The sequence below is a fragment of the Chiloscyllium plagiosum genome, unplaced genomic scaffold (genome assembly GCF_037043375.1).
Source record: "Chiloscyllium plagiosum isolate Xiang-an unplaced genomic scaffold, Cpla_swu_hap1 HiC_scaffold_7, whole genome shotgun sequence".
In the NCBI taxonomy this organism is placed as follows: domain Eukaryota; kingdom Metazoa; phylum Chordata; class Chondrichthyes; order Orectolobiformes; family Hemiscylliidae; genus Chiloscyllium; species Chiloscyllium plagiosum.
The window spans coordinates 47550828-47570481 of NW_028270145.1; the positions used below are offsets into that span (position 1 = coordinate 47550828).

Genomic DNA, 19654 nt, shown 5'->3' on the forward strand with positions numbered 1-19654 from the left:
GTGAACCCAGTACCAATCTCTGTGCAATCCTGCTGGTCACAGGCCTCCAGTCCAAAAACAACCCTCTACGACCACCTTCTGTCCCCTGCTGTAAGGTTTTGTATTCAATTGGCAAGCTCGCAGTAATGCTTATGTGAAGCATCCTGGAACATTTCATTACACTAAAGGCACTAAGTTGATTACACATTGATAGACTATGCTACCGTGTGCTGATTGAAAATATTTCTGTTTGTTCTGGTGGAGAATTTGTTAATAATTTGATAAAATGGGATAAATTTAGAGCAACTCCATTCCCAGTGGAAGTATTTCTATATGGGAGATACTAATCTTCAAGATAAAGTGATAAGTTTAGAAACAAAAAGAGAATACGTGTGGACATGAATATCAGATCAGCTGTGATTCTACTGAATGGTGGTGCAGGCTCACTCCAGTTCCTGTTTCTTGTGGTCTTATGCTTTCCAGCGCTTGACTTATAGCGACTATGACATTTCAAGATCTTATCCAGTACTTTTAAAAAGGTTGTGAGGTTTCCTGGCTTTCCAGATTCCCACCAGACCAGGCAGTGCATTCCAGATTCCCACCATGCTCTGGTGAAAAAAGCTTTTCTTAAACCCCATCTAAACCTGCCTTTCACCTTAAAATTGTGACCCCCTTTGATATTGAGCCTTCACCTAAGAGGGACACCTGCTTTCTGTCCTCTGTGCTGCTAATAATCTTATATTCCTTGGGCCCTATCAGCCTTCTTTGTGCCAAAGAAAACAGCCTGAGCTTATCCAGCCTCTCTTCATAGTTAAACTGCTCCATCCTGGCAATATCTTGGCGAATCTTCTCTGTGCCTACTCCAGAAGAGTTGGTGACCAGAACCGCAAACAACCACATATTGCACCCTTAACTCACCTAATTACCTATAATACTTGCTTCGAAAACTTTTTGTTCCATTGTTATAATATGTTTTTTTGATTGATTTACAATCGTAATTTGCTGGCAAAACTTATTTCCTTTTTTAGGTGGCAAAGACAGAAGAAGTGGCCTTATCCTGACAATCCCATTATGTTCAGAGCAAACAAACATGGATGAGCTAAGTGTCACTTTGGATTACTTGCTCAGCATTCCAAGGTGATTTTTCTTTCATGTATTCTAGCTGTGTTTAAAAGAAAATGCTATTATGTTTGTACAAATTTTTGTTTAATCTACATATTTGTGTCACTAATTGCAAATAAGTTTGCTTAGTCAGGTGAGCGTGGAGATTATTTTGTGATAAGTCACATGTCTCGTGAAATGCATTTTTTAAATTATCGCAAGTTTCACAGTATGAGCACTGTGAAATGAATTGAACTGTGGGAACTTTCTTGTGATAAATGGTTTGCTTGTGTTTAATCAAGGGCTGATGATAGTTATTCAGCAGAGACCCAATATTTTATCCTTATTCATCCTGTTAACCTTTCTTGCATATTTGTCAATCGTACATGGGTTTTTGCTATTGAAATTTCAAACTAAATTGCAAGCAGACTTTTGAATTCTTTGTTACAAAGAAAACTCAATTTTTACTTCAAATATACTTCTGTGTTTATGTCCAGAGACACACACAATTGGCAACTAAAGCAAATGTGTGGCATAAAATATTGTGGAAAATTGTGTGTTAATGAAAGAAATATGCAATTATCCTGATCCCAAATTTCTTTCATCATTAGCCCCTGTCTGTTGACCTCTCATCTCACTTCATGTTAGAATTGTGTCTCCAAGCTATAAAGCTATGAATTTGTTGTAATTAAGCTGGTCAGAATTTTTTTTTTTATGAACCTATTTTTCTAATCAACCTGTTCAGAAATGTTGTTATACCCCTCTGGAACAGGTAGAACTTGAACCCAGGCCTTTCTGATCCAGGGGAAGACTGCTGATAAGTAATGTAGCTATCATCTTCCAAGACAGCCACAGCTCTTGGCTGGTGCTTCAGATAACTGGGAGGGAATCCAGCTTTGGTACAACTGGCAAATATCACTTTGATACAATAGTGCTGCCAACTGGTCAAGCTTACTCAATGTGGCATGCATCCTGTGAATCCCTGTATGTAGTTCTTGTGTGCACTTGAAGTGTTGCATACAGTTGTCCATGAAGTAAGCCACATCCACACAATGGAGGAATTTGTGGACTTGAGCCTTGAGTTATGATCGCACAAGTGTTGGCTAGATTCTTGACTGAGCATTCTATCAGGAAACGTTAACATGTGGAAGCATATCTGTTGTTGCTCGTCAAAATGCAGAACCTCATGTGAACCTTTTTAACTGTGCCCAGCTCTGCAGAATTGTGTTCATCCATCTGGGGACTTTCCTACATTTCTAAAGAAGATGGCTGAGGAGATTGCAGAGGCATTGATGGATACAATGTGGGAAAATGTGAGGCTGTGAACTTTGGTAGGAAGTATAGAGGTTGAAACTGTTTTTAAACAGGAAATCTGAAGCACAAAAGGGACGTGGGAGACCTAGTTCACAAGTTTCTTCAGGTTCTGTTGGCAATTAAGAAAGCAAATGCAAAGTTACCATTCAATTCTAGAGGGCTAAAATACAAAAGCAAAAAATTATTATTAAGGCTGTGTAAGGCTTAGAATATTGTGAGCAGTTTTTGGCCCCACTTGTAAGGAAGAATGTGCTGTGTTGGAGAGGTTCCAGAGGAAGTTTGCAAGAATTATCTTGGGGATAAATGTATGTCATATGAGGAGCGGTTGAGGACTTTGGATCTGCACACGATGGAGTTTAGAAGAATGAGAGGCAATGATTGATTGAAAATTAAGAATACTCAGAGGCCTGGATAGAGTGGACATGAAGAGGGTTGCTGTGGACATGTTGGGCCAAATGGCCTGTTTCCACACTGTAGGGATTCTATGATTCTATCCTTCCACTGGCAGGAGAGACTAGGACTTGAGGGCAAAGGTTCAGCATCTAAAGACTCCCTTTAGAACTGAAATGGGGAGGAATTTCTTCAGAGCATGGTTTATCTGTGGAACTCATTGTCATGGGGGGCTGTGAGGTCAAGTCATTGAGACTTGACAGGTTCATGTTGGTAATGGGATCGAGGGTTATAGGGAGAAGGCAGGAGAATGGAGTTGAGAAACATATCAGATATGAGTGAATGGCAGTGCAGACTGACAGTGGCAAATGTCCTAATTCTGCTCAATGTCTCATGGTCTTATGGTGTGCAAGTAACTAGTCAACAGCAAAGAACTGAAAGGAATTGGAAGAAACCAAAAGAAAATATCCCTTCAACTCCTGAGGTCCAGACTGGCATGAGTGAACCAGTTCCCAGATTTTCTTTTCCTCTTTCCACCTTAATATGCATGTCTTGTCTGTCTCTGTGTATCTGCTTGTGAAGGAGGGAATTTAAAAAGTGTGAAGTTTAAATTATAGAGAGTTGTAAGTTCCAATTCATATATGCTAGTCTACATTGGTTAAAGGCAATCAGTTTGTAATAGCATTATTTTCATGTCACGTACAGAAACCTGGTGAGTGTCTTCTTTTAACCTGAGTTTGTTGTCTGGTAAATTGGGAACTTTGGCTGCTTTCTCTAAACTTTTAACTACTTGTGATAATTTGGGGAACAATGGGACTTGATCTATTGTGCAGTCTCCCTAGTGGATCATAACAAGTATACGTTTTTCTTGTTTGTTTTTGTTCAGGTTTGTATAGTAAGATTCTTGTGGGAAATGGGAAAAAGATTGTTTTAAAACCAAGGACTGGAGAAGGAATTGTATACTTCTGAAGACAGGTTACTGGAACTCATTGTGAATTGCATTTACACTGTTGCTTTGGGAAGAAGAGAGATAAGATGGCATGCATCGGCATGTATGTGCAGAGTGAGATTCAGTAGGCAACAGATTGCTGATTGGTTAGTGCAGTTGTGACCAGTTGTAGATACCAGAGTTCATCAACCTGATGATAGTGTTCTGATTTGATCCTGGACAAGTGAACAGCTGATATGTGTGAGAGCAGAAGGTTTCCAGACTAAAAGAAGCAGGATCTGCCTCTATCTTTGCAGCAAAGTAACTCAGGCGTAGAGTCAGTCATTTATTCTCTCTGACTATTTGCTATAAGGTGTTGCTGAAACTGAAACCAGCGACCCTGAAACTGAACAATGAAACTCATCTTGCTACTCATCTTTCTTTCTTTAAGATGATATTTGACTCCCACCTCACTGAAATATTTTATGCCTCAAATATAATTAAATATTCTAATATGTGCTAAGGAGCATTATGAAGTGAAATTGGACACTAAATGACATAAGAAATGTTATGGCACCTCTTTTTGTCTAGTCTGTGTGTGAGTTGGGGGTTATGATCAAAGAAGATTGGGTTTAAATCATAGATCATAATTAGATTATACTTCATAATTTAGTTTTGCTAAAGTTACTGTATTAATAATAAATTGTTTTTTTAATTTAAGCTATAAACTTGGTTCTGACATCTGTTATTCATAAAGAATATTTAGGAGCAATTGGGTAATTTTGGAGGGTCATTGAATTTTCTAATTTCATTATGTTGTGAAGCCAGTGATAGCAAGGTTCATTTACTTTATTTTACTGTCCACGTTTTGAAATGATCCAATCTTTCTGTAATTATATCCTTTAATATTTTAGGATGCAGTCCATCAGTTCCAGTTCCAGGGGACATTTTGGTCTTTAGCTCCATTTGTTTCCCGAAACTTTGTCCCTTGATTATTTAGTATTGTTAGAATGCTATTAATGTCTTTGTCTGTGAAGATTCATGCAAAGCATTTATTCAACTCCTATGCCCTTTCCTAGCTTTATTTTCGAAGTTCTCTTTGACAACTCTCTTCTTTTTCCTGGATTTAAAAAGGCTTTTGCAGTCAATGTTGATATTACTTGCAAATTTATCCTCAAAGTTTATTTTCTCCCTCCTTTTTATTATTTTTTGGTTATCTTTTGTTTGTTTTTAAAACTTCCCAATCCTCTAGTTTCTGACTAATCTTTGCCACATCGTATTTTTTTTTAATCTGATGCTACCATTAACTAACCTGGATAACCATATTTGGCTATCCCCTTCCTAGAATCTTACTCCCTCACTAAAGTATGTCTTTTTAATGAGCCATGAATGATTTTCTTAAACATTTGTCATTGTTTCTGACTGGTCTTTGCTGCTAAACCCCTTCCAGTCCACTCCAGCCAGTTCTGTCCTCATTCCTTTGTACTCCCATCACTTTTCATCTCTGCACAGCACTGTGAAGTAATCCAAGACATCTGTCTATTGATGAACACCATAGAATTATAAATTGGTAAGAGGAAGTTGCTCGTTAATTTTACCAGCAAGTTGAGTTGTTTTCTGTGCTTCTTTACAATGATTTTGAGCTGTAAAAATCTGGATCTCTGACCTCAATGAGCTTGAAGAATTTGGTAAAATCTCATAAAGAACTTGTACCTGTAAAATAGTTGAATTCATTTTAAGATAAATGCAAAGGGTAGATCATAAAGATGATTTGTTAGGACTAACTTGGAACCTTAAATTTTATTATTGGTCAATGGGCTGCATCTAGTACCTAATTGCTTGTTGAGTTGAAAGCCTTTTTTATTTCTGTACGTTTAAAACTCAGGCCTTGTTCTTTGAATTTTATTTATGTGTATGCGTTCTTCTAGGGCAGTTTTTGAACAATTTCCAGAATTGGTCTTTGCAAGAAATTTTTGTAATTGTTACACATGTTACAGGTTAATTAAAAGATATATTGAAACCCTTGCAAACCTTTCAGAATATAACCTATGGTTTTTATTTCTAGTCCTACAAATATTGATATTTTTCTGTTTGACTTCAGTGTTCAAGTTGATGTTTTGCTTTTTGCAGCGATAAGTGTAAAGCCAGAGGTTTTACTGTTATTGTGGATGGCCGGAAATCTCAATGGAATGTAGTGAAGACAGTTGTACTGATGCTGCAGGTAAAGTTTCCTCACAACTAATAGGTATGCATGTAACTCAATTCAAATCTTTTCTAGTTTTATTCATTTCCATTAATATATAAGCAATGGTACAGAGGACATCTTGCCATTTCCGTCAAGTTCTAATAGCTCCTGAAGAGCATCTTCTGAAGAAAGCAGTGCAAAAAAATTGGACATCTGAATATTTGACAAATTGTGGAAAGTTTTATAAAGACTGAACTTTTATTTTAACCTAACACATTTTAAATTGTATTTTACTCTTTTCAGCTTATTGAAAACATACAAATTAGATTACAATGTGAAATTCATATAAATGCTTCCTCTCTTTTAATAGAGTTATATAAACAGAAGAGAGACTTACTTGCTTTTGGAGTGAAGTGCTAATATATTGGGCCAAGACTTACATATTTGGCTCTTGTCCCTTACTGCTGGGAAACTTTGAGTAGCATGAGTCCTTGGCTACTTAGTATCTGCAACTATTTGCCAAAATTCCACCTCCCAATTACTTTTTAACATTCAATTTTATGCAGATTTAGAACCAAGTGAAACTTTAGTGTTTATGAAGTTACAGAATTCTGTTTAAATTTGTCAGATCCATTGTCTGTTGCAGTGAGGGAATTAGTAAAATTGCGGTAACCACAAGTTCATTTTGTGCACATAAGTAGCCATGCTTCATTAGTCATCTGAATTATAGTGCCAAGAAAATTAACCACATGGTGGTAAATCCAGTGGATTAAATTGATGGTCTCTGTGAAGTAAATTGTTTTTGTAGGAAGATATGATCAGTCTTTCAGGCCAGGCAGTCTGTTTTGCTACAAAATGTTTTATGCTCTTGGGCTCCATCAGATTTAAGCAGAGCAACAAAGGCCACTTCTATGAATGAACAGTTGTTCTCGTGTTCTCATCTTATGTTGTCAATACAGAGGAAACTCGATTATCCGAATACCAATTATCTGAAAATCGGATTATCCAAAGGAAATCCCGAGGTCCCAATAGAAACATTACATCAAAGACATGTTTCTAGCAGTGATCGTGTCTTTTGTTTACAGTGATTAAACAGGTGCCGTCTCCAAATGACTGACTCCCGCCCTCTCACTCTCCCCACACTTTCCCTGGAGTTCTATACAGGGGTGTACCCTAACCCCACCCCGCCCACCTTCCCAGGAGTAATCTTTCCAACATTGTCCCGTACAGGGCAAACATGGAACCTGTCAAAAATTTGCAGTAAAAAGTTGTGTGTGTGTGCGCGCGCACGTGCGCTATTTGGAGACTTAGCCCACAGAGGCAGCAGCAGCCTTCTTGGTGTGCAGTCCGGATGCCCCAGAGAGGGGCTGGGGATGGAAAGGTCGGGGTGGCCATGGGCTCACGCGCTTTGTGCTGGGCGTTGGGTGGGGGGTGGGCAGGGTTGGCAGGGTTGGACCAGCTTGTGAGCGGGGTTGGACCATGTGGGGTTGGGGGCGGGGCAGAGTTGGACTGGGTTGGGGGCGGAGGCCGGTGACGAGAGGGAGGCGGAGTCTCACATGCTGTGTGCTGCTGCAGTCTCCTGGACGGGGAGCAGACTTTATAACTCCAAGCCCCAGAGGAAAGGCATTTAATCGATTTTCCGAATAATCGATTATCCAAATGAAATAGTGCCCGCCCACCTTGTTCGGATAATCGAGTTTCTACTGTACCTACGAATGAGCATATTAAGGATTTGAACCCAAATCTTTGATATTATTATATGTCTGAATTGGTGCAAATCACATCATAGTTTCTGGCTTCTGGGTAGCAAAAATAATAAACATTCTAACTGATGTTTAAAATAATTGTGTAGTTTAGGACAAGTAAAAATTTACAGTAGCGCAATAAACTTAATTTTATTGCATTAACTTGCAACTCAATGAATCAGAAATGCTTAGTACAAATGTTGCTAACTCTTGGCATCACTTCAGTTAGAATGACAACCTAACATCAAAAAATAAACTTTAACGTTTTTCTTGAGGCTAAACGGCGGCACAGTGGTTAGCACTGCTGCCTCACAGCGCCAGAGACCCAGGTTCAATTCCTGTCTCTGGCAGCTGTGTGTAGAGTTTGCACATTCTCCCCGTGTCTGCGTGGGTTTCCTCCGGGTGCTCCAGTTTCCTCCCACAGTCACAAACATATGCAGGTCAGGTGAATTGGCCATGCTAAATTGCCCGTAGTGTTGGGTAAATGTAGGGGAATGGGTCTGGGTGGATTGCTCTTCGGAGGGTCGATGTGGACTTGTTGGGCCAAAGGGCTTATTTCCACACTAAGTATCTGAAGTCTATCTAAACATAATGAAGTTCTCCTTCCTAAGAAAAGTAATTTATGACTTAAAGGATAGCATTTATAGAAAACAGCGTTTTATTGGTTGATAATTAAGTTTTCTGAAAAAAACAGCAGAAGGATTCACTTTTACTCCTTTAGTCCCTGCGATATACCCTATATTTCTTTTGCTCCCCCTCACCTCTCTTAGCATAACTATTTTTCATCTAACACTTTTTGCCCTCACCTAATCTGAACACCTGGGTCTTTTTCTCCATTTCATTGCTGCATCTGGCTGCTTTCCTTATAAGTGCCATTAATTTCCTGACCTGTGCCAATTGCTGCTTCTCCTATTCTGAATGCCAGTGGATTTCCTCCTCTTGCCAACTGTGATCCTACTTCATGCTCTGTGACTTTTCTCCATCCTATTTTTTTTTGCTGCATCTAAGTGTCCTTAACCACTGATGAAAATCTATTCTACTGTATTACTGCAAGATTTGGGATTCATCCTAAACTTCTTATTTTCTGTTTCTTCCTTTATTCCTTCCAGGTTCACTTCCTGACATCTTGCTTTCATCACACCCTGGTATCTCCAGATCTTGAAATTTTTCTTCCAGGTTTTCCTTTGCAGTGCTTCTAAATATAAACAGCACATTCCAGTCCAACTCTCCTAATACAGATCGTTCTCCTATAACACATGTTTCGTCAATGCGATTTGGCTGTAATATGATTGGTGAATTTGGGAACAATTTTTTTTTAAAATACGACCTCCCATTGGCTATTATGCAGTTCCATCCCTGGGTACCTTAAATCCACTCTAAGTGTTTTCTTCAGGTCATGCAAAAGAGGTTGGATGACAGGGAAAACTTTTTCTGACCTTTTTTGTTGATGTTTTTGAGGATGTTTTTAGAAATTATTGCAGGAGAAAAGATTTGCATTTCACGATTCTCCTCATTCTGGACAATGCATCACAAGCCATCCTCTCACCACTGGTGAGCTTTCTGAAAACATCAAAGTGCTATTTCTACCTTTTGAACACAACCTCTCTCATTCACCAGGGTGCAATAGCAGCTTTTAAAGCTTATTATTTAAAATGCACATTCAGGAAGCTGATTGCAGCTACTGAGGGCGATAATGAGGACAGTGTTCTTCAATTTTGGAAGAGCTTTAACATTAAGAATGCCGTTGACATCATTGTGGAGGCCTGGGGCGATGTCAGTAAGGACTGCTTGCCTGCAATTTGGCAGAAGCTTCTCCCAGATTTTCTTCATGATTTTAAAGGTGTTGAACCGCCAGAGGAGCTTTCAGCAATCAGAAAACATTGTGTTGCTGTAGCAAAGCAAATTAGATTTGAAGAAGTGGAGACGGATCTACAACAACTTGTTTCTGTGGGGGAAATTCAAGCTCAAGATGAAGAAGTCCAGGATGCAGCACCATGAGAACTTTCCACTTCTCTTTTGTCTTCTATCCTGAAGGAAGTTGAGAAGCAGTTGCAGCTCTTAGAAGATAATGACTACAATGCAGAACACAGCAGGATAGCAGTTTGTGATATAAAGTCTTATCTAACACCTTATGAGCAGCTTCTTCATGAAAGAAGAAAGATGCAAAGCAGCAAAAACGAAATGCCTTTTTTTTAAGCCAACCTCCCCCAAGAAACTGTTTGAGAGCAATGAGTCCATCCACTTGTGGATTAAGTATTTTCTGTCTTCGTAACCCTGCACCCAGAACTGCACCTGAAAATAATGATGATGCTGATGATGATCCTCAGCCCCGTCTTAGTACAGTACTGTAACTTAGCAAACTCAGAAACCCCTTAAAGTTATTGTACTAATTCATTAAAATGTATGATTTTAACATTTACTTAGACCATTCTATTGTTTATGTTCAGCTAATTACTATTTTTGTTTTGGTTTTTATTTTTGGTAGTTCTACCCAACCCTGTTTTTCCCAAAGGCTGTTATTTCTGTTGCACGATTTTCGATGACATGAGGTCACACGAGAACGCAACTACTGCACTATAGCAGAACAGCTTGTACTGTAAAAATGTAGAATTCCAATTCAACTGATGCTACCCTGAAGCAGCACTTGCAAATCATATGACTATAAGATGTAGGAGCCGAAATTAGGCCATTCAGCCCATCGGAGTTGCTGTGCCATTCAATCACGGTTGATAAGTTTCTCAGCCCCGTTCTCCTGCTTTTTTTCTGTAACCCTTGATTCCCTTGACAATCAAGAACCTATCTATCTCCGTCATAAATATACTCAATAACCTGGCCTCCACAGCCTTCTATGGCAGTGAATTCTATAGATTCACCACTCTCTGGGTGAAGCAGTTTCTCTGTTCTAAAAGGCCTTTCTTTATTCCAAGGCTGTGCCCTCGGGTTCTGGTCTCTCCAACCAGTGGAAACCTCTTCCAAATATCCACTCTGTCCAGGCCATTCAGTATTCTGTAAGTTTCTATAAACCTCAGACCTCAGTATTTGCATCTGCTATTTTCCTCTTTCCTCACTGTCAATCTTGTGCCGGTACTCCCTGCTAGATCCCTTTTTGGTGCTTTTGATATTCCAGTACAATTGTTTACCTTGTTCTCCCACATTCCTCTGAACCAAATTCTTCAAAACACTGCTTTCTTTTTGCTCTCAAGACTAGGTCCATCACTGATTTTTTTTTTAATTTGAAATTGGGTTATAATTGAGTTGCAGTTGTGGAGTGACTTCAAAGAGTGCCCCTATCAATGGAAGAATCTGTATTACTTTAAGGAATTTTCCGTAACCTCAAGAACTGGTATCAAGTTCAATTCTATTGAGATTTTTGGATGGTTGTAATTGTCCCAGTGGCAGTTGAGTAAATCTCGTTATGAGCTATCATTGTTGTCCACTGCTCCAGCACCACGTCTATTTGGCCTACTTGTGACTCTTAAATGCTCTCTGAAATGGCCAAACAAGTACTCAGTTCAAGGTTATTAGGGACAGACAGTAAATGCTGGTCTTTCCAATGATTTCACATGTGGGAATTAAGGAAAAATACGAGTTGTTTCAAAGCCATGCTCCATCTGACTTGGAAATATATTGCTGTTCCTTCACTGGTGATTTAAAATCCTGGAATATCCTACATGAAATCCTTTGGGCAATAAATGTTGGCCGTTCCAATGTCCTTTATTTGTGAATAATTTTTTTAAAAATCATGTAAAAAGAAAGAAGGCTAAAGCTTTACAAAATTTTCGTTCAACCTCCGCTGTATAACATCTGTTGCATGTTTGTGGGCGGCACGGTGGTACAGAGGTTAGCACTGCTGCCTCACAGCGCCTGAGACCCGGGTTCAATTCCCGCCTTAGGCAACTTACTGTGTGGAGTTTGCACGTTCTCCCCGTGTCTGCGTGGGTTTCCCCCGGGTGCTCCGGTTTCCTCCCACAGTCCAAAGATGTGCAGGTCAGGTGAATTGGCCATGCTAAATTGCCCGTAGTGTTAGGTAAGGGGTAAATGTAGGGGTATGGGTGGGTTGCGCTTCGGCGGGTCGGTGTGGACTTGTTGGGCCGAAGGGCCTGTTTCCACACTGTAAGTAATCTAATCTAATCTAATCTAATACACTCAATTCAGGTTTTCAGAGGATCTCAAGATCTGGGACGAGATACGAAGGAGAGTAACCAGGATAATACTAGTTGCATGGGCAGTTTGGAGAAGCTGAGTTGTCCTTCTTGAGCAGGACTAATTGAGATATTCAAGGTGATGAGTTTTGATAGAGCAAGCAGGGTGGAACAGTTTCCCCTGGCAAGTAACGTTCCCTCCTGCCTGCCTGACTGCTCTGCTGGAACACATTAATTGTCATGCAGCTGTATAACATCTGTTGCATTCAAGGACCTTGGAAGTCCATGTGGGCGGAAGAAAAATCAGTTGGAGTGTTGCTGGCAAATGGCTGGATTGTAGATTTAATACGTTACAAGAAATTATTGGAAAATGTGGAGAAAATACTTTATATGAGTGCAGTTTATATCAAGAATGTGCAACTTGAAACGTTATAGTCATAGAGATGTACAGGATGGAAACAGACCCTTCTGTTCAACCCATCCATGCCAACTAGATATCCCAATCCAATCTAGTCCCACCTGCCAGCACCCGGCCCATATCCCTCCAAACCCTTCCTATTCATATACCCATCCAAATGCCTCTTAAATGTTGCAATTGTACCAGCCTCCACCACTTCCTCTGGCAGCTCATTCCATACATGTACCACCCTCTGCATGAAAATGTTGCCCCTTAGGTCTGTTTTATATCTTTCTCCTCTCACCCTAAACCTATGCCCTCTAGTTCTGGACTCCCCGACCCCAGGGAAAAGACTTTGCCTATTTACCATATCCATGCCCCTCATAATTTTGTAAACCTCTAAGGTCACCCCTCCGCCTCCAACGTTCCAGGGAAGAAGGTTGAGTTTATTTTCAGTTCTTTGGTGTTATGGATCAGACTAAATCCCCTCAAAATATATTAAGAAGATAGTCTCAATCCTAACTTTGTCTGATGTTAAAAGTAAGTGTAAGGCGTGGTGTTCAAAATGCAATTCGATTGGTCAAACAACTCAACTTTAAGCAAAACACACTTTACACTACAGTTAAAATGCAGAGGAATCTTGATTATCTGAACAACATGGGCAGGGATTATTTTGTCAGATAATTGAATGTTCAGATAATCGAATGCCGGCTAACATAGTTTAGCCAAGCATTGGGACCTTGCGATCTTACCAGATAATCCGAAATTTGAATAATTGAATGCCGGATAATCAAGGTCACACTGTACAGACAAAATTAAAATATAAAAATTTACTTAATTATAACTCGATTGGAATGCTTAACAAAATAATACATATGTTAACTGCAACTAATTAACAGTTTCAGTATAGTAACCTCCCATAAACATCACCTTGGCAAAGACAAATCCATCAAAATAGATTGTCTCGCATGCAATTCTAACAGCAGGAGGAGAACTGCAGCTTTTAACTGTAATAGTGAGAAGAATAAGAACTTCCACATCCAGATTCAATACTCCAGCAATTGCAGCAAGCTAAAACTGAAAATCCTGGTTCTGTGGAAGCTTGCACCCACCTATTCAGGCTGCTTCTATTGTTCTAACGTTTAAAAAGAAAAATCCCCAAGACCTCAAAACTATTTACTGGCTTTGAGCTGACCACTCTGCACCTCTGTCTCAACCTTTCTTCATTTCAAAAAAAAGGACAAAATACACCTATTAAAGCCATAATATCGTCATAGTGGAGAAGAACTTGAGTATGAGATTAAATTGGACCAGCACAATGTGACAAATGGCGGTTTTATTTACTGTGAGATTCCATGAACGTATCACTTTACTTTGAAACCGATGACTTGATCAATTCCAACATTCTGCTGCAATTGCAACATGACATTCTTAATGTTTCAAATATGTGCCAGGGCAAAAATAAACAGCCATTTAAATCTACTGTAAGTGTTTATGCACTGCACATGTCACTATAGAAGATGTATTGCATTGTTGATCAGCTACAGTAAAATCATACCAGGAAGCATTAATGTCAATTTATTCTGGTAAATCTAGGGAATAATATTACATCTGATTACATGTCATTGTAAGGCAGAAAAGGAGCAGTATGTTAAAATAAGCTGCATTATTTCCACTGTTTCAAAGCACATTACTTGTTATCAAATTTGTCTCACTCTGGAGATATTTGTATGTCGAGGTACTATTTTGAGCAGACCAATTGGTTGTCATTCATGTATAAGGCTTGAACATGATTCCTGAAGTACGGCTTATGCCCGAAACGTCGATTCTCCTGTTCCTTGGATGCTGCCTGACCTGCTGCGCTTTTCCAGCAACACATTTTCAGCTCTGATCTCCAGCATCTGCAGTCCTCACTTTCTCCTTGAACATGAATATTACAGGAGAACTGAGCCAATGTTATAGTTGAGGTTTAATCTGCCCTCACTGACATCCATGCACATACACAAGTCAACAATGAACAAGAGAAGGATTGTAATGAACAGTGCAGAAGTAGAACTTTTTTTTCTTTGATTTTACAACCACAAGGAGAACCATTGACTAAGGAGAGAATACAAGATCCAGACATGAGTCCTAATCTAAAATCTTACATCATGATCTTCTGGCAGAACCTCCATAATCACACCCCATGTGTGACTTGCATTTTCACTCCTATGAATTAGAATTAGGTGTCATTATCATGTGTACTCACGAACAGGAGTATAGTGAAAAGTGTGGAAAGTCGTCACCTCCGAAGTTGCCCCTGCTACCACTGCAAGCCCTTTTTTTTTGTACTGAGTAATTGGATAAATGTTAACAAAGATGTCCTATGCAATGATTAACAAGGCATAAAATAGTGACTCGGAATCTATTACCTTCCAGAAGAAATGAAGGATAAAATTGCCAATTGTTATTGAGCTATGTGACCCAGAGTTATGTACTTGCCTGAGAAGATGCGTGTTCAAAGATTATAAATCATTCCTATATTCAGTCTTTAGGATTTTTTTGAGGAAATTCGTCATCTAAAACCTGCGATTTGAGAGTCTTCAATATTCATTTGTAACAATGTCACCAAAGGTTATTCACTTATTCTACAAACTAGCCCTGGAGCCCTGGCGTCTGAATTTAGACTGCTACAGACAGGGGCTTTTGGTTTCTGATGATAACCGTTAGATAAGGCATTGCACTGATTTAATATGTTCCAGTGACATGAAGATGGCTGCAGTAAAACTGCCTAGCATAAGGTCCTGAGAGTTGAAAGCAGATGTAGGTCATTCGGCCCATCGGGTTCACTCCTGTGTCATATGGCCTTCTGGTCTTATGGTAGGCAGGTTTACTCTGGCCATCTTCATGTCATCGGATAACTGCAATCAGTTTATTCCCTGCCTAGAATCCTTATTCCTTACTGGGATATATCTTTGTTGTGGGTCATGAACGATGTTTTTAAAAATCTGTCATGGTCATTATTCATCAATCATCTTTTCTGCTAAATCCCTTTTCTCAATCACTCCCATCAACTCTGCCATCGTTCCCTTGTAATTACCCTTATTTCAGTTTAGCACAGTTTCTAACCCAAGTTTCTCACTCTGAGCCTGCGCACTAAATTCTACCACATTTTAATCACTATTTCCGAAGGAATCTTTTATTCTGAGACAATTTATTAAACACATTTATTACACATTATCAGATTCAAAATAGCCTGGTTGGATCCACAACATATTGATCTAAGAAACTGTCCTAAATGGAACATAAGACCACTGTATGAATTGTTTCTCATGGCTTGCTCTGCTAATCTGACTATTCCAATCTACATGAAGACTAAAGTTGCTGATAATTAATGTACTGCCTTTGTTATATGCCCTCATTATCTCCTGTTTTATTGTCAGACCCACTGTACTGTCAGGGAGCATGTGGCCTACTCTCACAGGTGTCGCCTTTCCCTTTTTATTTCTTACCTGGAACTTGAAACCTTCCCCTTCTGGCTCAGAAGTAGGAACACTACCACTGCATCACCTGAGTACTTCATGAAATATTTACTTAGATTTGTCTGCCTCAACTAAGCCCACTACCTTTCAACTCAGAAGTAAAAGTACTACCAACCAACAGACACAATAAATTATTTTTCAATCAACCTGTTCAGAGACACCTCTAGGATGGGTGGGACCTTTGGACTCGGGTAGAAGCACTACCACTGTGCCACAAGAACCCTAATTAACTTTGAATTACTTATTAATTAACTGTTCAAGCTGTTATATACCTCTGAAGCAAATGGGAGTGGAACCCAGGTCTCCTGATAAGTGCTTAGTAGTTCCCTCTTGTGTCTCTGTTGTCAATGCATGTATTGAAGAAATGAAGATGTGGCAGTTGTGAACTGAATTACCTTAATCATATGTTAATTCTTTTTACAGATATTAAGTCTAAAATAATATTCCCAGTATCGCAAACGTTTGGGGAAAAATGTAAAAATGGTGACACAGATTTTCTTTTGTTACCTAGAATGTGATTCCTGCTGAGGTGTCCTTAGTTTGTGTGGTGAAACCAGATGAATTCTGGGACAAGAAAGTGACTCATTTCTGCTTCTGGAAGGAGAAAGATAGACTTGGATTTGAGGTATGTGAACACTGTGTTCTCCCATCATGGGTATTGTCTTCTTGTAATTTTTAACCTGATTTACTGTTTCCAATGTTACTTTACTTCCATTAAATGTAAAAGTCAAAACCAATTTCTCTGAGTAGTAATCAGTATCTGAAATTAGGAAGTCTTCAGTGTTAGTGTTCATTGTATTTACAGATTAAAGCCATCACACTTGTGGAAAATCTCCATCAAATGTTTTCAGAAAGTAGATTATAATATCATCTTTCTGCCTTCCTGAAAATGGCATTGTACAAATGACCTATTGTTGGAGCTGGTGTGAAAAGCTTAATTAATTTGATTAAGTAATTGTCATTGTTTATTGAGTAGTGATATTGTTGTTAAGGAGGTTTTCATGGTTTGTACGTACAGGATTGTTTCTTTAAAAAGGGTTGATATCGGTTCGTGGTTTCACATTTTTCGTTAATTTAAAAGAATTCTAATTTTCAGATTTGGAAGAATGAGTTTAATCAAGCTTTTTGTTTCTTACTGTTGGGCATTTTAATGTTTTTTTTATTTCAACACTGAAGTGGATTAAATACTGAAGAATCATTATAGGTTTATTGTGCTTTTACACAATGGGCTAAATTTCGTAAACAGCTGTGAAGCACCAGTTTTTACTGTTGACCTTGAATAGAGCTGGAAAATCTGGTGATCTCTATAACGCCAAATTTCCCTTTCCAGATGTTACTTTAAATATGACTCTAAGCCAAGGGAATCATCAGGTGTTCAGCAATAGTATATCAAGCAGGATAAGCAACCAACCGTATTAAAGTGTTTTTTCAGCAAGGAAACAGGAAGTAAGAACAACTAAATTCCTTCATTTTACTTTTTAAGTATCATAGTGAGATAATAACTGAAGATTCTTTTTATACATAGGCTTCAGTTAGAAATTGAAATAAATTGTCAGAAGAATAATTATTTGCATACCACATGAGATTTCTTATTGTTTTAAAGAAAATTATATTTAACAAACATAAAATTACTTTTTCAGAACCATTGAGGCTGTTTTAGAAAGCATTATGAATTTATGCTGTTAAAATCTAGTTACACCTCAGTCAATAAACAAGACTTTTTACAGTTAGACAAAGAGCATAAGACTGCAAGTTCTTGTCAGTTTAGTGATTAAATATCATTGCATTTTAGACGTCTACAACTGTGCATCTCCAGGAGTGGAGTAGATTCACTGAGAGCTACTTCTGGGCCTCCATGTTTAACTACTTAACAGTTAGCTAATCTGCAAATTCCAGAAAATGCACACTGATAGTTTTGCTAGTTGGCCTTGAAATTGCGTTGATTACAGTAATGAGGGTGACTAGATTGAAATAGACAAAATGGTCTATTTTATACTTCACAATTTTATGAAGCTTGTGAACTGTCTGTTTTTGAATGGGAGTCTGGGCAATATTTTGAGTGCATGCTCCAATTTAGATACCAAATGTTTACATTCACCATGCTAACTATATGTATTCCAGTTCTGCATGAGGTCTATGCTATTATCCCTTCATTAGTCACATCATTATACGGTCATAGAATGCCTACAGTGTGGAAAGAGGCCATTCAGCCCATTGAGTCTGCACTGACCCTCTGAAGAGCATCTCACACAGACCCAGACCCCTATCTTATCCCTGTAACCCCACATTTACATGGATAATCCACCCAGCTTGCACACCTCTGAACATTACAATTTTGTATAGCCAATCCATCTGACCTGCACATCTTTGGACTGTGGGAGGAAACTGGAGAACCTGGTGGAAATCAAAGCAGGCATGGGGAGAATGTGTGAAATCCACTTGTGATATCATAAATGACATAGCTCGCTGTGTACATGCTCAGCGGTTAACCTTTTTCTCTGCTTTCTCCCCTTTTCTTCCACACTCTCTCTATACCTTTAGGTGCATTTATAACATGCACACATCCTTCTAAAAGTATCTGTATAGAGGCACAACCTTTATGTTGGTTTATCATTCGTCCTAATCTGATATGGATTTCTCTTTGAATTTGTTGAGAATGTATATTTTCTTACTTCATTCCCATTGCCTGAAAGTCATTGTTTCTCAGTTCACTAAGAAGACGTTCTGTAGCATTGTTCTGCTGCCAGGTATCAAAGTTATTAGCACATCCTGTCAGTGGTTTTGTACAGACTGATATTGAAACATGGTATTTGAATTTAAAAATGTTCTTTTAACCAAGTATGATCTTGGTTGCTGCATCTTCTTAATGACAATGCTGGCTCATTGTTGGTCCTTGACTCAGACCATTTCCCTTGCTGCTAAATCAGGCAATTTGTGGGCTCTTTGGCATTGTTTCAAACTGTGGGCTTTATGGCATGCTTGATATCCTTCTCCATTTTCTATACTTTTTGGTCCTCTGTGTTGATACTTGTTGTCAGTGCAAGTGTGAGAGAGGGGAGTTGGATCTTGAGTCTTCGGCTAATCTGGAGTTCACATGGAGCCAGACTGTTTTGCAAAGACTTGGAAGTGTGGCATAACAGTATGAAATCTTTCCTGTTTTTGGTTGCGTGTGCCCCCATCGGCCTCTTCATTGGTCTGAGGGTTATGTTGGGGAGCTTGTGACATGAACAAAGCTGTATAACTTGGGAAAGGACTTGAAATAAATTTGTAAGCTGTAGTTTGTTATCTGAGATGACTGTGTCTAGGATACCAAGTATTGAGAATGTCTTCCTTAACAGAGAATATCATAGCTTCAGAAATGAGCCTGTGTAAGCACTGTTTTTCAATGGGAGTAATAATCCACTTGGAGGAAAAGCTTTTCTTTGAATTCAAACAAATCTCTCCCTCTTACAAGTTAAAATCCCTACCTGCTTCTAGAAGACCACCATCATCCCAGTACCTGAGAAAGTACATGCAACGTGCCTTAATGACAACTGCCCAGTGGCTTTGACCTCCCTGATCATGAAGTGCTTCGCGAGGCTGTTGTGGTCTAGGTCCACATCAACTCTACTATCCAATCCTGCCACTATCCCCTGCAATTTGCCTACCAACTTAAAAGGTTCACAGTGGATGCCATTTCCCTAACCCTGCACTAATTCCTGGAAAATCTACACAGCAAGGACACCTACGACAAATTCCTGCTCCTGACTACAGCTCCATCTTCAACACCATTATCCCTTCCAGACTGATCTCAAAACTCCGAGACCTTGGTATTGGCTCCACCCTCTACAACTGGATCCTCAGCTTCCTGACCCAAAGACCACAATCAGTCAACTACACTTCCTTCACGATAACACTCAATGCTGGAGCCCTAAAGGATGCATTCTCAGTCCCCCTGTTGTATACCCTGTAC

General features: G+C 39.1%; 1 protein-coding gene across 3 annotated transcripts in view; it reads left to right on the forward strand.

Moving 5' to 3' along the window:
* Positions 1 to 19654, forward strand: part of sestd1 (SEC14 and spectrin domains 1) — a 130971-nt gene that overhangs the window by 39964 nt on the left and 71353 nt on the right. For all 3 annotated transcript variants that reach the window (XM_043693502.2, XM_043693496.2, XM_043693500.2), the window contains 3 exons: positions 1008 to 1116; positions 5843 to 5933; positions 16214 to 16327. In XM_043693502.2, the coding sequence (XP_043549437.1) occupies positions 1008 to 1116; positions 5843 to 5933; positions 16214 to 16327 (314 nt within the window). The remainder of the gene's footprint in view (positions 1 to 1007; positions 1117 to 5842; positions 5934 to 16213; positions 16328 to 19654) is intronic.